Raw genomic sequence first — 15886 nt, forward strand, 5'->3', positions numbered from 1 at the left:
CTGGTCAGGGGACATACCCAGGTTTCAGGTTCAGTCCCCAGTTGGGGCACATGCAGGAGGAAACCCATCAATGTTTCTCACACAGATGTTCCTCTCTCTAAAAAAAAAAAAAAAAAAAATCAATAAAATAAAAATAAGTTAAGCAGATGGGTATGGATTTTCCAGGCATAACAAAATCATAGTAAGCAAAAGCTGGGCAGTGGAGATTACGGATCTTGTTTTGTTTGGGGACCAGCAGGCTGCTTAGTTTGGCTCAAGCACTGAGAAGGAAAGCTGGGAGGTTGGTGGGTGGAGACCACATTGATGGGCACTTGGGGATTTGAGTAGGTGAAGGGGTGATCTAAACTCAGCTTTAAGGAATGGATAGGCCCTGGTCAGGTAACTCAGCTGGTTAAAGAATCATCCTGATAAGCCAAGGTTGCAGGTTTGATCCCCAACCAGGGCACATACAAGAAGAAACCAATGAATGCATAAATAAGTGGAACAACAAATTCATGTTTCTCTCTTTCTCTCTCTCTCCCCCTCTAAAATGAATAAATTAATATATTTTTAAAAATTTAAACAATAAATAATTTAAAAGAGAAAAAGAAATGAACAAGTAAGCAGGCCATATCACTAGAGACAGAACCACAGGGAGAGGGAGGTAGTCACACCCAGTAAATAAGGCATGGTAACCTATGTGGAGTACATAGCAAATGTACAGTAAAGACTAGCTGAAAGGTTGTACCTGGAAGCCTGCAATCACACCTTGAACCAAACAGTGCTTTCTGTAGTTAGTTACCAACATTTAAAGAATCAGGAAACTTCATTTTAAAAAATCCATTTCTAACTTCTTATGAAAACTTGGGGACTGGCAATCTGTAACCCACATTTCTGCAGTAATGCAGGTGCCAAATTCAGGTCCTCTTGAGCTGGGCAGGTGCTAACCTGTCCACAGCCCCCACACAGCCTGCTGTTTATAGGCATTCAACTTTGGGACTCCCATCATTTTATTTCTTATAAGCCACCCTGCCTTACCCATATTGGGGAGTTTTCACCAAAACTTATTTGTCCTAACAGTTGAAATAAACACTAACAAAAACCAGATTGTTTCTCCCAAATCTATCCCGCTCACTTAAACAAACAGCCCTGAATGAGGAGTGGTTTGCCCTATTGCACAAGACCACTCCCTTCCCCACCCAACCACAAGTAGACTAAAGCCTGGGAAGGTACTTTTCAGCTCCCCCTGGGAGGGGTTGTCATCAATAGTGCCACCTGGAAGCCCCAAACCAGGAAGCTCAGTTCCAGCTCAGAGGGTGGCCCAAACTCTCCTACAGGCTTTCTGCGAGAGCCTGCCTGTCCTCCCACCTGCAGTGGTTCCTGGGGTTTCTATGAGCAGAGCTCAAAACCAGGAAGACCAAGAAAATAAACTTAGAGGCCCCTTGTTGTGGAGTTTTAGGAAAAAAAGAGAAAAAGCTATTTGTTTAAAAAGACAAAATGAAACTGAGAAATGTTTACCCAAAAGTCCTCAGTGTTATCTCTCATGATAAAATGACAGGTGGTTTTGGTCCTCTCAGTGTTCTCTCTCATGATAAAATGACAGGTTCTTCTTTTTGTCAACCTTTATTTTCTAAATTTTCTACAGTGAATATCTATTGCTTTTGTAATATAAAGTTATTTTTTGAACAGGTATTCAAATATATTTTAGAAAGAAACAAATCATCAGCCCATGAAACTCTGAGATGGGATAGAAACAGTGGGGATGGAAAAGAAGAGAGATACCTGAGGAAGGGAGAGACTTCAAGATTTGGTAACTGGATTGTGAAGAGGGAAAACCTGAGTCAGTGGAGCCTCCAGATTTTCTGTCCTGGGAATCTGGATGGGTGGCAGTGCCACCAACAGTAACAGGGCCGAGTGGAGAAGGGGCAGCTTCAGGAGAGCCAGGCAGAAGGTGAGAGGGCATTAGGTACCAGATGAAGACTGGTTATATTGATTTTATTGTTGGCATCTTATTTTTTGTTTGCCTATGCCTTGCCTTACTGAGGAAGGATTTAAAGGCAGCTTAAAAGGGGCTATAAATTATGACATGAGTATAAAGTAGGACCAAGAATAAAAAGAGCAAGAAGGGCCCGGCCGGGCGTGGCTCAGAGGTTGAGCATCGACCTAGGATCCAGGAGATCGTGGTTCAATTCCCAGTCGGGGCACATGCCCAGGTTGCCGGCTTGATCCCTGGTTGGGGGTGTGCAGGAGGCAGCCAATCACTGACGACTCTCTCATCATTGATGTTTCAACTCTCTCTCTTTCTCTCCCTTCCTCTCTCTGAAATCAATAAAGATATTTTTTTAAAAAATAGGGCTAGGAACAAAGCAAAAACATAAATCTTGTAGTCTTCGGGCCATCCAGTTATCTCTGAGTGTTCCAGTTGTGGTACATCCCGGTGAGGCTCAAACGCTCTAGAGGCGAGGGGGTCTGGGCCTGGTGGAGACATCAAGCTCCTGGATTTGGGCATAGGCCATGTACAGGCGAACTTGAGGAGTGGGGAGATTACTAGAGGGAAGCAGAGCAGACTAGAGAGGAGAGAACAGAAAGTGAGGGCAGAGCCTCTTCCACTTACACTCTCCTGCTTGATCCCCTTTGTTACCCAAATGTCCTCATGGGTTTCTCACCCATATTTTTTCCATTGATTTTTAGACCAGTGGAAGGGAGGGAGGGGGAGAGAGAGAGAGAAACATCAGTGTGAGAGACACATCAATTGGCTCCCTCCTGCACACCCCCCACCAGGGCCAGGGAACAAATGTGCAACCCAGGTAGGTGCCCTTGACTGGGAATTGAACCCACGACCCTTTGGTGCACAGGCCAATGCTCTGCCATTGAGCCACACTGGCCAGGGCCTGCATAATGCCCTTTGCAATTAGTCTATGAACTTGAGTAGTCTGTGGCCCCCAGAGAGGATCCATAGTGGTCTATGAAAAGTAAAGGACTTGGACTAGAGGACAAGATATTTTCTATTCCAAAACTATAATGTTGACCTCTCATTACAAGCTCTAGGGCCCCTGAGCTGGGGGAAGCTGCCAGAGCCAAGTCATTGAGGCCCAGAGAGGGGCAGTGACTGGCACAAGGTCACACAGCCAGCGGTTGGGGACAGAGCCCAGCCAGGAAGCCAGCATTCTTGAGAGCCCCAAACTTTTTGCTCTGATGTCTCATCTCCAGACGACCAGACTGCTGGGTTTGGTTTCTGTCCTTTCTCTGGAAATGGGACAAAGGAGACAGAAGCCAGGCCAAGAAGCTGTCAGGGCTGGTCCCAAGCCCCAGGAGGCTGGGAACCCAAGGTCCACACCCATGTAAACACAGGCCAGCACTGATACTTCTTACTTGGCTCTCGATAGCTTCCTCTAAATCAGTTCCTCACTATTATCTTGCTTACTCCTGCAGGTCCCCTGGGAGCCAGGGAGGGGCAGGGAGTATTAGCCCCACTTCATAACTGGGAGAAACTCAGACAAGGAGGAAGGCAGTAATTTACTCAATCACCCAGCGAGTCAGGGATGGGGCTGGAACAGGAGGCCCGTGGAAGACGGAGGGGTCAGCAAAGCGCATGGCCTATTGGGTAGGGGTGAGGAGGTGCCATAGGTAGAAAAATGCACACAGTCCCAGGAATCAAGGGTCCCTTGTCTTCACCAGAAGAGTGACTTTGCGTCCCTGGAGGGAGACCTCTGGGGACAGGTTTTGCTTGCTCCCCAACTGGTGCAGGATACTAGGCAGGGAGAGAAGATGGGCAGTGGCAGCAGAACATGGCCACAGGTCTGAGGGAGGAAGCCATCATAGGTCAGGCACCCTTGAGTGAAGTCTGTGCTGCCTTCCAGCTTCAGGTGGCCCCAGGAACCCCTATGCCCAAACTGGGCCCAAAGGCTCCCCTGCTGCCGTCACTATCAAGGAGCCCAGGAGGCATCTGGACACCTGGGAACAGAGGCAGATTGGCACAAGTGAGGGTCGAGGAGGCCATGGAGCTGGTGACAACGACTGGCTCTGCCTTCCAAAGTGATTACGAGTAGGGAAACCTTAAGCCCAGGTTAATAGAGCTCCCATTCAATTTCAAAAATACCCTGAGTCTGACAATGAATTCTCTGGTCATCCCAGCTATGGGACAAATCTTATGTTCAGTGGAGAAAGGCTTGGGAACATTCCACTAGGAAGGCAGGCCTGATTCAGTGCTGACGTCTCTCCTCACACCCTACCTCAGCCCTGTCTCCCTCAGCCTCACTCCCCAGACTACAACAGCCTAGTCCGTCCCATAAACTACGCTTCCCAGCCTGCCCTTTAAGAGAACCATTTCTAGGGAGCAGACCCCCCTCCCCTAGGTGGCACACTAGAAAGAGGCTTGGACACAGGGTCAGGAAACCCTGGTCCAAGGCCCAGCTCTGCCTTTACCTCGGTGGTGTGGTTCTGTGCTTTGGTCTCATCTGAAAATTGGAGCTAAGAACCATCTGGGCCCTGGCCAGGCAGCTCAGTTGGTTAGAGCGTTGTCCCAATACGCCAAGGTTTCAGGTTCGATCTCTGGTCAGGGCACATAAGAAAATCAACCAATGAATGCATAAATAAGTCAAACAACAAATCAATGCCCCCTCAATCAATAAAAAAAAAATTTAAATGAACCATCTAGCCTACCTTGAAGTTCAGTTGTAAGAATGGAAGATGCTAATGGAGAAGATAAGGTGGCCTAAGTGTTGCTGTGCACAGGTACAGAAAGCAATGGTTCCCTGGGACAGCCAGCCCTGCCCAGGTCCAGGAAGTCACTCCCTGCTGTTGCCACAGGGTGACTGACGTGGCCCCTCAGCTGGCTGAGCTCTGCTCATGGAGGATCTGGCCCAGGCCCAAGGAGGGCGCTGACAGCATAGCCCTGCTGGGAGCCGGGGTTCCTGGCAGCCAGTCATAGTGGGCAGGTCTGACCTGTGAGAGCCTCAGTTACTGCCTGGGGCCTGGGCTGGTTGCAAAAGGGGCCCGTGCTCCTGACGCAGTCTGCTGTTGGTCTCACTCACTCTCCCAAGCTGGTTCCCAAGAGAATGGGGAGCTCAGGGAGGGTGTGTCGCCTCTGCTCTGGGCACCATTCAGCTCTCTGGGGGAAAGCAAGCAAGGCACACGTGCCTTGCTCAGGCCCAACACACACACCCAGCAGAAGATGCACATGGAGAAAGACATTCACACAGAACTGAGCCTAGGCAGGCACAGACACATAAACACACAGCCCCCAAGAAACTAGGCCCAACCTAGATGTGCACACGCGGGCACAGAGACTAACCTACACACCCAGACACACACATAGGATTATGTATAATACACACTCCTAAGGGCAGGCATCTGGATACACAGACACACATACAGGACCATACACATCTTGTATAAAGATAGACACCCACATTTACATAGATACACAGAGTTGCACGGATATGGGATTATTCAGAGTTTTGCACAAAGACAATACCCACTTTAAATACACAAGAGCAAAAACAGGGACACAGAGAGATGTACCTGTACACAAATATATAATGCATATACACCTTGCAATCATTTAGTATTTATTAAACACCTGCAATCTGCTAGTAATGCTTCAATAGAAAGAGCCTCTCCCCACAAGTTACATATATGGAGAAACCCAAGCTCCCTCAAGAGTAACTTGGGATTGATTATATTGGGGCCCAGCCTCTAAGCCAAAGGTAATAACTTCTTTTCTTTAGGTGGTCACCAACCAATGGTAGAAAAAATAATCAACTGTCGATCTAGTCTTATTTATAATAGAAAAAAAAGTTAAACAACCTAAATGCCCCAAATGGGGATCTAGCTGAAGAAATTATGGTCAGGGTAAAACAGTAAGCAGACACTATGATTACAACCTCTCGTCAGAGTTTATAATTACATGGAAAAAGAGTTAAAATTTTAAATGAAAAAAGCAAAAATTACAAAATTGTATATACAACATGATCACAAAAAATATTTCAAAAATATGCATACAGCCCTAGCCAGTTTGGCTCAGTAGTTAGAGCGTCAGCCTGCGAACTGAAGGGTCCCAGGTTTGATTCCAACCAAGGGCATGTACCTTGGTTGCAGACTTGGTCTCCACCCCAGTCAGGGCATGTACGGGAGACAACCAATCATTTTGTCTCTCACATCTGTGTTTTTCTCTCTCTCTTCCTTCTGCTCTCTCTAAAAATCAATGGAAAAAATATCCTCTAGTGAGGATTAAAATATATATATACAAGAAAAGACTGGAAGAAAGTTTATCAAAAGGTTAACTTTGGGAGTTAACACCATGAGTAAATTTTTAATCTTTTAATTCTTTGAATTTTCTAATTCTTCTGAGTATTTATATCAAAAAAATAAATATATATTTTAAATCCACTAAAGTTTGGTTACACAGACATTAAAAATAATTTACATCGACAAGGGCATATGTGTAAGTGTATATGTAAGAAACAGAATTTTATCCAGTTAATGTAATCAATATTCCCTTAAATTTAGATTCAAAATTTAAAAGTGGAGAAAGCTGGGAAAAAGAGGCAAAGGAAAGAGAGATAAAAACATTATCAGAAAAGTAGAGAGAGCCCTGGCTGAGTAGCTCAGTTGGTTAGAGTTTTGTCCTGATATGCCAAGGTTGCAGGCTTGATCCCTGGTCAGGGCACATACAAGGATCAACCAATGAATGCATAAGTAAGTGGAACAGCAAATCTCTCTCTCTCTCTCTCTCTCTCTCTCTCTCTCAAATTAAACAACAACCAAAAAAAAAAAAAAGTAGAGAGAGATCATGTTAGAGGTAGTAGAAGAGCTAACTGCTGAGTTTGGAACCAGAGGTAAATTTCTCTGGTCCTGCAGGGGCCTTTCCAGCAAGCCATGCTCTTAGACCTGTCTCCAGATTTCAGTGACAAAAACCTGGAACTGCACTGGTTGTCTTTTTATCTTAATCTCTTAAGGGCCAGCAGCAAACATTACTTGAGCCCAAGACCCTGTGGGAGTACAGAGGTAGAGGTATGAATGGGATTCTCTCTCTCAGTTTAGCTAAGGAGATATAACTTGAGTGAGTGACCAAATTCAGAGTGTCTTCAATGTGCAAGAGAGCAGTGTGGAGAAGGAGAGTTGGAAAAGGGGAGTACTGGAAGACGGTTAGAGAAAAAACAGGGCATGGGGTGAGGGGCACTTTCCAAACTAGAGGATTTGGCAAGAGCAAAGGCTTGGAGTCAGAAGTCAAGAAATAATTGGGGATCAGGGAGTGGGAATCACTGGGACAAGCTGGCTGGCACAGGTTGGGTCAGGTTTGAGAAGGCCTTGAATGCTGAAATGAGAAGCTAGGAGTTCATTTCTGGCAATGAGAGCTAGTAACAGTCTCGAGTGGGGAGGTGCCAGAGGGAAGGTAGCAGTGTTGGAGGGACTGGAGTAGGGAGCAGCAGTGGCAGGGACATAGGGGTGAGGCTGATGAAGGTGCTGGCCAGGCTCAGCGACCCAGCAGGAGAGGAGACATAGTGACGTGGATATGCTGGTACCATCAGAGACTAAGGGAAGAATTGAGGGTGGGGGGGGGCAGGGTAGAGGTCATCTGATTAAGCTTCTTCTCCCAATCCATGGTACATCTATAACTCCTTGGAGCAGTTTGAAAACCTCTAATTCAGAGCTCTTAGTGTTTCATTTTGCAAATAAGAAAACCGAAGCATAGAGAAGGGAAAAGATTTGCCTAAGGTCATGGTTGATGTCAGAGTCTACCTTGAACCTAGGTCTCTGCCCTAGCAGGGGATGTGTCAGGCTGAGCTGAGGTAACAATAGGCTGTGGAGCTAGAGTGTGAGACCCCCTCAGGCCCTGGCTGCCAGTGTGCAGCTCAGCACCTCCACCTGAATGGGCAAGGGCACAGAGAGAGGTGAGGTGGCTGGAGCTCTGGGGGATGGGCCCTGGTGGGGCAGGAGCAGGACAATCTTGGCGAAAACTAGACTTGGGGATTATCTGAGGTTTCACTTGGCTGAGATTTCTGTCCCTCAGCCATTCACTTTTTCACACACACAGCTATAACTTCCTACAGAGGAAGCTGGGTTGAGACAGGGTGAGTGCTCACTTGGCCCAGCAGTTGCCTAGCAGGTGTACGAGGTATGACTTAGAAATACCTCTCCACAGGAATAACACTTACCCCTGTACCCAACTCTAGAGTCTGCAAAGTGCTCTTACAGCCACTTGGCAATATCAAGAACCTTTTTTCTCTGGGCCTCACTTTCCTTATGGGTAAAATAAAGTGTTCCCCCCCCCAAGGTGCCCTTTAAAGTTCCTTCCAGCTCCAATTCCAGGGAATGGTCTCTGGATTTCTGCTCCTCTCAAGGTCCTCATGAAATGAACCCTCACTCCCACAGGATTTCTGAGACCAAACTTCTATTTAAATTGTTGACAACCGGTACTGTGACTAGGTTCTTATGTGAACTTTGAGTGTCGTGGCTGAAGACTGGGTCCAACCAACCCAAGTCCAAGAAGTTTGGCCACAGGTTGAGGTTTAGACTCTATGGGGTCCCTCCATGCTCAGGCTCTGAAACAGGTGGCCCCCAACCTGAGCCCCTAGGCCCTGAAAACTGTTAGAAGGATCAGAGAAGGAGGGTTAGAGGGCTCGGGATTGCCCCAGAGCCTTAGCAGTGAGCAAGGTGCTCTAGAAAGGAGGGGGAGAGGGGAGGGGCACCACCCAACCGGTGAGGTCATGGGAAAGCAGCTCTGGCGCTGACACCTGGGGAAACCCGTTTCCAGGCTGCTTCCCACGCTAGCTCTCCTGGGAACCAGCTAAGCCCCAAGCGGAGAGCACCAAACCTGCCCCCCCAGTCCGGTTCCCATCACACTGTCCCATCTAGCCCAGACCCCACCTTTCAATCTAGCCTCAGTCCTTTGGTAACCAAGCAGTCTCTATCCACACTGTTGGGCCTTGAGGAGGGCTATAAGAGAGCAATGGGTAATTGCTCCAGGAAATGACACAGAGCCAGTAGATTCAGAAACTTAAGTCTTTATTTGCAGACTCTGCACTGCCCTACCTTCTAGGCTGTGACTTTGGAGAAAAAAGTGACCCCCAGCCCCTTCTTCCTTCAGGCTCCGGTTTGCAACTTCTCCCCCTCCTCTGCTGGGCCTTGCCTCTCACTTCCTGCCCCACTCCTAGCCCAGCCAGTTTGGGCAGTGCCTAGGGAGCCCTGAGACCCAGTTCTTCCCAGGGATCAGCCCCGCCCCCCCTGGCCTTGGGGGTTGAGGGCAGCCCAGGTGTCAGCCTTACCCCTCAGCTGCCCCACTTCTCTGCTCTTCTTCTCACCCTTACTCCTTCCAGGCCTAGCTCTCTGATCTGCCTTCTCCTCCCCAGCCTGCCTCCAGTCCTAAGGCTCCAAGGCCTCACTTTCTGGTCCTTCTCAATATTTCACTGACTTCTACCTTACACAGTCCATCCCAAACTTCTCTCCAAATAGGGCTGGACGTCTTCCAGCCCTCCAAGATGTCCAGCTATTCCCTGGGTTCTTCCTCACCCCTGTGCCAAGGAGGGGGTAGGGACCACCACAACGGGTCCTAATTCAGCCAGCCCCACCTGAGGGCCCATGATAACAAACTGGGAAATGGATCCCAAACTGCTTGAAGGTGGCTGACACTGTTAGTACCATCCCATGAAAATCAAAGTGCTAGGACTTTCCTGTAAACCTTGACCACAGAAATCCAAGTTACAGCCTTCCTTCCTCCAGGCTCTAGGCTCATCCTGGCATGAATGGGCAGTTAGAGGCCCTTGTCCCCACAGTGTTCAGAAGGGAACTGAGTCTCATGGGGTAGCCTGGCCCTGCCAGTAGCCCCCTACCCCAGGTTCCAGATGTCTGTGGCTTTATGCCTATTGCTCCCTACTCTGCCATAGCTGTTCAAACAAAGCAGAAGAACTTCTTCCAGCGGCAGCGGGAGAGGGTGCGTACACCTTTGGCGTTCAGTTTTTTCTCCAGCCGGGCTTTGTGCTCGATGGCACTGAGAATGGCTGAGTCAAACACCTCCTTCAAGTTCTTCTGAGTCAAAGCAGAGCACTCGAGGTAGCAGCAGGCCCGGATCTTCTCGGCCAGACCCTGAGCCTGAGGTTGGGGCACGGGGCCCTCCCGGCCCCCCTGATCCAGCTGAATCAGGACATTGACATCGTCCCTAAGGTCGGCCTGGGTGCCCACCAGCAACACCGGCGCCTGGGGGTTGTGGGTGCGAATCTCGGGCAGCCATTTCTCAGTGATGTTTTGGAAGGAGCTGGGCTGCACTACGCTGAAGCAGGCCAGGAAGACATCGGTATCCGGATAGCAGAGGGAGCGAAGGCGGTCAAAGTCTTCCTGGGATGGGAAGGCCAGGTCATTAATTAGTAGGATTATTCCCTATCACAGGGAGCGGGAATTCACTTTGCACACAGGGTGGGAGACCTGAGACTCGTAAACCAAGAGCCCAAGGCCTTCTCCATTCCTGATCCATCCGGGGTCCTCCCAGCCTCCAGACCCCCGTTCCCCAGGCCAGCAGAGGCCATTCCCGCTTCTCACCTGTCCCGCGGTGTCCCAGAGCTCAATGCGCACGGGCGCTCCGTCCACCAGGACTTGCACTGGAGGGGCGGGGCGGAGGGGAGCCGGGGTTAGGACCGCGTCCCCGGCCCCGACAGGCCTCACGAGCGCCACCTCGGGGCCCGGGCCCGCCTCCCTCGCGGGGGGCTTCCGCGCCCTCCCGCCCGCACGCCGGCCCCAGCCCCCCGCACACAACCCCACCCCCGGTCGGGCGTAGAACGTACCGGAGAAGGTGTCCAGCGCCGTGGGTCGGTAGCACGCGGGGTACCCATTGCAGGTGTAGCTGACGATGAGGCTGCTCTTGCCCACGGCGCCGTCGCCCACCAGCACGCACTTGATGCCCAGCTCCGGTGTCGCGCTGCCCCGCCGCGGGGGAGGGGTCGGGGCCCGGAGCGGGGACGACTCGGCCTCGCTCAGCTCCCGCGGGGGCATGGCCCGCTCCGGGGACAGCTCGGGACCAGGCTCCGCCGCGCCAGGGAAAAGCCGGTTCCGCCGGCTGCCTCAGAGCGAGTCTGCCGAGGCCCGCCGCGTCTCCCGCCGCTACCAGCCGGTATAAGTGGGGCCCCGCCCACCTCATCTGCATAGAGCCCGCAGGCCTGGCCCCGCCCACCCGCCGGGCCTCCTCGCGGACCTCCCCCTGCAGCGGCCCCACGCGCCGGGCCGGCGGATCTCCAACCCCGAGGAGGGGAGGCGGGCGGGGAGCTGACGCTCGGAGCAGCTCGGGTACCGCGCAAGGGATCGCCCCAAGGAGGCAGGGCTAGGTATTCTGTCGGAGAAAGATACGGAGGGTTTATCTTTCGGAACACAAAATGCTGCCAGTTCAAATGAAACGTGTTCAAATTAAAACAAACCTGACATATTAAAAAGTCTGGATAATACTTTTATTAAAGAACGATTTTAAAAAATATACTGATCTTGAGGAGGCAGAAGAGAAACTCAAGCGTGCACACAACCGGCAGGAATGTATTGTACTCCCTTTCAAAGCAGAGCTTCCTCCAGACTGGGCTGGAAGGCAGGCCTTTAACACCTTCCCTCTGCTCTGCTGAAGGAATTCAGGGTGTTGGAGATCCTAGCTGGGGGTAATCTCCAAGGACAATTCTTCATTTAAAAATTTTCTAAGTCCAAAATGCCCCTAATATTATCTTCTTCTTCTTCATTATCATCATCAAAAGCACATGCTGTTCTGGGCCACCCACTGTCCTTACCCTAGAAGGAGTTTTACAGACTGAGACAAGATATCGCAGGTGACCCTAGGAAGGTCACCAAGAGAGCAAGTGAAGAGTAGTAGCCTGATGCTAATTTCATTTCTATTGCAGCCGCACCACCAAGTGACACCAGGCCCAGAATCCTTTCTCTGAACTCCAAGGTAGTCTTTCATTTCAGCCTATACAAAAATCGTTCAAGATGTGTCATCATGAGTTGTTGCAGGGAGAGTATGGGAAAGGAAGAAGGGAATGAATATTAAAGAAAAGAGAAAATCCTACTTCTTAAACAGTTGGTAGTATAAAACCCCACAAGTCCAAATCTCTGAATCTCTTGGAGAAAGTCTCAGAATTCCTGATTTTTATTTTTTCTTACTTTCTTCTTCTTTTTTATTGTACTCAAAAGTTGAGGACAACAGCTAAATGCCAATTTAACCATTCAAATCTTGACTGTGGGGAAATGGTAGGATCCCCACTATCCACTTCTCTATCCCCATGTCTACATCCTATATCCCCTATGTCCAAATATCTGGGGATGCTAATAATCCTTAATTATAGTCCCAAGGACTTCTCAGCCACATCCACATATATTTATTCATCTAGCAAGTGAAAGAGGCCCCAAAGTGTTGTCTTGCCATTGTATCCCACAGAAGTTCTCAAAAACTGTTCTTTTTACTGTCCTGGAAAAGGAGGCAAGAATGGGGATTTGAACATCAGGAGCCCTGTTGCAGTCTTCCTAGTTCTTTAGCTCATTTGGGCAATCCTTTGCCCCGTATCTGTGTGCTGCTCTGAGCATCAGCTCTCCGCCTCTCTTCCTCCAGTGATTCCTGAGAAATCACTTGATCCATGTCAGTGCTATAAAATGACAGTGAAGCGTGTTTATTTCTGAAAGCCCTTCTGGTGCTAGTAATCTGTGATTCAGGGAACCTAGGCAAGCTGCCCCAGCCCAGGTGTTGGGACAAAATTACTACACACACACACACATACACACACACACACACACAGGCCCTTCTTCACAGTGCTCTTGTCCTTTTACCCAAGTTTTAATAATAGTTTAATTGTAACTGTAAAGTTAAGGGTAATCCTGTTTAATCCTTTCTGCAGGTAGGAGGAGTATAAATAATACACAAATGGGGGGAGGTGTCTGCTGGGCATAGGTAAAACTCCTGACTTGGCCTGAGACAGGCCATTCTTCTCTAGCCCCATGGGTGGGGACACTTTCTGACCTAGGTCCCTCTGTCTGAGCTGGTTTTGGGACAGAGTTGTCAGGAAGAGGGGGAGGGAGGAGACAACCTGGGGAACTGGTGAGTCACCTATTTCTCAGCTAAGGACTTGCAATTCTGGCTGCTACTGCTGGGAAAATACCCTCCTAAGGGTGGATTGAGTCTTATGCCCACCTGTCAGATCACTTTCCAGCCAGATAACACATTTGCTAAAATTTAAACTTGCCCCTGACATTCTCCTTGGAGAAATGATTGATTCCAGCACTGGGGCAGGAAATATACACGATGAGCCTGGAGCATTTTGTAGTACAGAAAGTGAGGAAGTGCTAAGCAAATAAAACAACAGGAAGATGGAGATATGACGAATGGACACAGGAGCCAACTGAGAGAGCTTCCAGAGGCCCAATCTGGAACAACGTCACAACAAATTAAAGAACTATTGGATTGTAGCCCAAAGTATAAAATAAATATCCACAGGTCTGTTCTAATATAAATAAATGATTGAACCCATAAATAAAAGGGGGATAATAGACAAATTTCCCATGGAGAATTCCAAATGATGTATATAGATACTCCGCCCTAAGTGTGGGCTGTGCATAGTGCCTTCCTTCCGAAGAGGACAGTATGAAGTGATGGGGAGGGGGGCGAGTAATTTTACAGTGGGGAACCCTTAACACTCTTTCACGTGGTGATCAAGATTAAGGTCCAGTTAATAGTAGGTACCCTTGATATGATGTGATGCAATGGCATTTTTACCTCTGGTCTTCCTCACAGGAAACCCAATCTAATAAGAAAAACAACAGAGTTCCAATTGGGAGACATTCTACAAAATGCCTGCCCCGTGCTCTTCAAAACTGCCAAGGTCAAAAAAAACAAGAAAAGTCTGAAAAACTGCCATAGTCAAGAGGAGCCTAAGGAGACATGACAACTAAATGTAATGTGTGATGGATGGGTTTCTGAAACAGAAAACCAAAGAAAACAACCAAAGAAAACCAAAAAACTAAAATGTGGCCCTGACATTGAATCGTGGCAGTAATAACATTTTTGTTTCAAAAATGCCCAACACAGTTGCAGAGGACTTTAGCCTTATGAAAGTGCTTTATTTCCCTTGTCTCAGAAGGACTCAAGTGAGATTGCTGGGATAGAAGAGTGAGTATACAGGGCCCCGGAGAAGTTAGGGGACTTGTGCTAAGATCAGAGAAGCTAATAAGTAGCAGACAGTCCCAAAATCAGGAATCCACAGGTCCACCCTCAGGTGTGGTTACATTCTTAGGCATTTCTGTTCATTCTTTATCTTATTTGAAATTGGTTACCTTGGGAAATCTAACAGCCAAACCTCAGCTCAGCAAGAATAAATCCAAAGAGCCCTGGGTGGGTAGCTCAGCTGGTTAGAGTGGCGTCCGGATATGCAAAGGTTGTGGGTTCCCAGGTTGTGAGTTAGATCCCTGGTCAGGGCACATACAATGAATGCATAAATAAGTGGAATGACAAGTTCATTTCTCTCTCCTCTAAAAATCAATCAATAAAAATTTTTTTAAAAAAGAAATCTTCCCCTACCTCCACCATATTTTTTCTTCTGCTGAAAAAAGGGTTAACAAAAGAACACCAGTAGTGAGGAAGTGTCTCTGTGAGTGAAGTGCGCCTCCAGCAGTCTTTTTCTTTTTCTTTTTTTTTTCCATCACAGCCCTTTATTGGCTTGGACTAGCTACACAGGACTCACCCGCCCAGTCCCAGGACCATGCTCCTGGCCAAAGGCAGCCTGGCTCTTGCCAGCCCCTCAGCCTGCCCATGAGCATGGACTCCTCCAGAACCCTCAGCCAGGTCTGAAGGTGGAGGGGCAACTGGGAGTACCAGGCAAGGGGCCTGCCCTCCCTGCCCCCTGCTGAGACAGGTTTCAGAGAAGGCCTTTCACTGCCTAGTGGTGCTGGACTGAGGGGAAATGACAATCTGGGAAGGGGGCAGGGCAGTGAGTGAGGCAGGGGCTTGGGATCAGGGCCCATTGGCAACCACTGGAAGAAGGGGTGCCCTGTCCGCTCCTCAGTGTGAGGGTCACTCCTTGTGCAGGCACCACAACCAGTGTCTGGCCCACCCCTGTCATGCTCAGCACACGGAAGCCCCTGCGTTCCAGCTTGTCCAGGACTATTCGAGGAGGGTCGTTGACGTAGTACTTGTAAAAATTGTTTCCCAGGACAGCTCTTTTTGAGGCACCCAAATGCTGCATCAGCTCTGGATCTGAGTACTCATTGCCCACTATGGTGAGGCCCGCCTCCATGCAGATCTGGGTGCTGATGAGGAGGTAGGGCATGGTGCACACGTCCTGGCGAGATTCCCAACGTGGGCTTAGGATTTAGTCCCCGCGGGCCTGGGGACTGCAACCTGCTGCCCTGAGTCCCATTTCTCTGGCTCTGGCCTCTAGCTATGCCCATCCAGGTGCGTCCAGCAGTCTTTTTCTAGTTGCATACTCCACTCCAAGGCCCCCAAATCAGGCCTTGGGCTCAGAACACCCACAGACTCAGAGGAGTAGGTTGGAGGCTTTGAAATAAAGAGGTTGCAAGAAAAGAATTTTATATTTAATACTTTATTTCTTTGTCAATAATACCTCAATAAAGTTGGAAAAGCCTGCTTATTTACCAACATACTAATGATAATAATACTACAATAATTAGGCTGCACACTTTGGGAGATTTCCAGTTACTTGGGTTTCCAGAGGTTTTTCTGTACTCAGTGTGCTTGTGTCCTGGGAGGGAGTTTGTGGCAACCTCAGTGGCCTGGGCTGGGTTTGTGCCTCATTGTGCCACCCTGGAACCAGAGGACGCTAGCCAGCGCTCCACCCCTTCCACATCAACCTCCCTTCCCCAAGGCTCAGGTTGCCTCCTGGGCTTCGCTGCCCTGCCTGCTCTCCCACACCCAGCCCTAGCCTCAGCTTCT

General features: G+C 49.1%; 1 protein-coding gene and 1 pseudogene across 2 annotated transcripts; both read right to left on the bottom strand.

Moving 5' to 3' along the window:
• Nucleotides 1-8973: 8973 nt before the first annotated feature.
• Nucleotides 8974-11112, bottom strand: RHOV (ras homolog family member V). The gene is made up of 3 exons (XM_081137133.1): nt 10758-11112; nt 10516-10574; nt 8974-10314 (listed from the first exon to the last, which is right to left on the bottom strand). The coding sequence occupies exons 1-3, from the start codon at nt 10963-10965 to the stop codon at nt 9871-9873; spliced, it is 711 nt and encodes a 236-aa protein (XP_080993259.1). The 5' UTR covers nt 10966-11112; the 3' UTR covers nt 8974-9870.
• Nucleotides 11113-14827: 3715 nt separating this feature from the next.
• On the bottom strand, nt 14828-15313 carry LOC308562193 (GTP cyclohydrolase 1 feedback regulatory protein pseudogene; annotated as a pseudogene). Its single transcript has one exon. The product of its transcript is annotated as a GTP cyclohydrolase 1 feedback regulatory protein pseudogene (transcript).
• Between the last annotated feature and the right edge of the window lie 573 nt (nt 15314-15886).

Source organism: Miniopterus schreibersii (genome assembly GCF_964146895.1).
Source record: "Miniopterus schreibersii genome assembly, chromosome: 1".
NCBI lineage: Eukaryota > Metazoa > Chordata > Mammalia > Chiroptera > Miniopteridae > Miniopterus > Miniopterus schreibersii.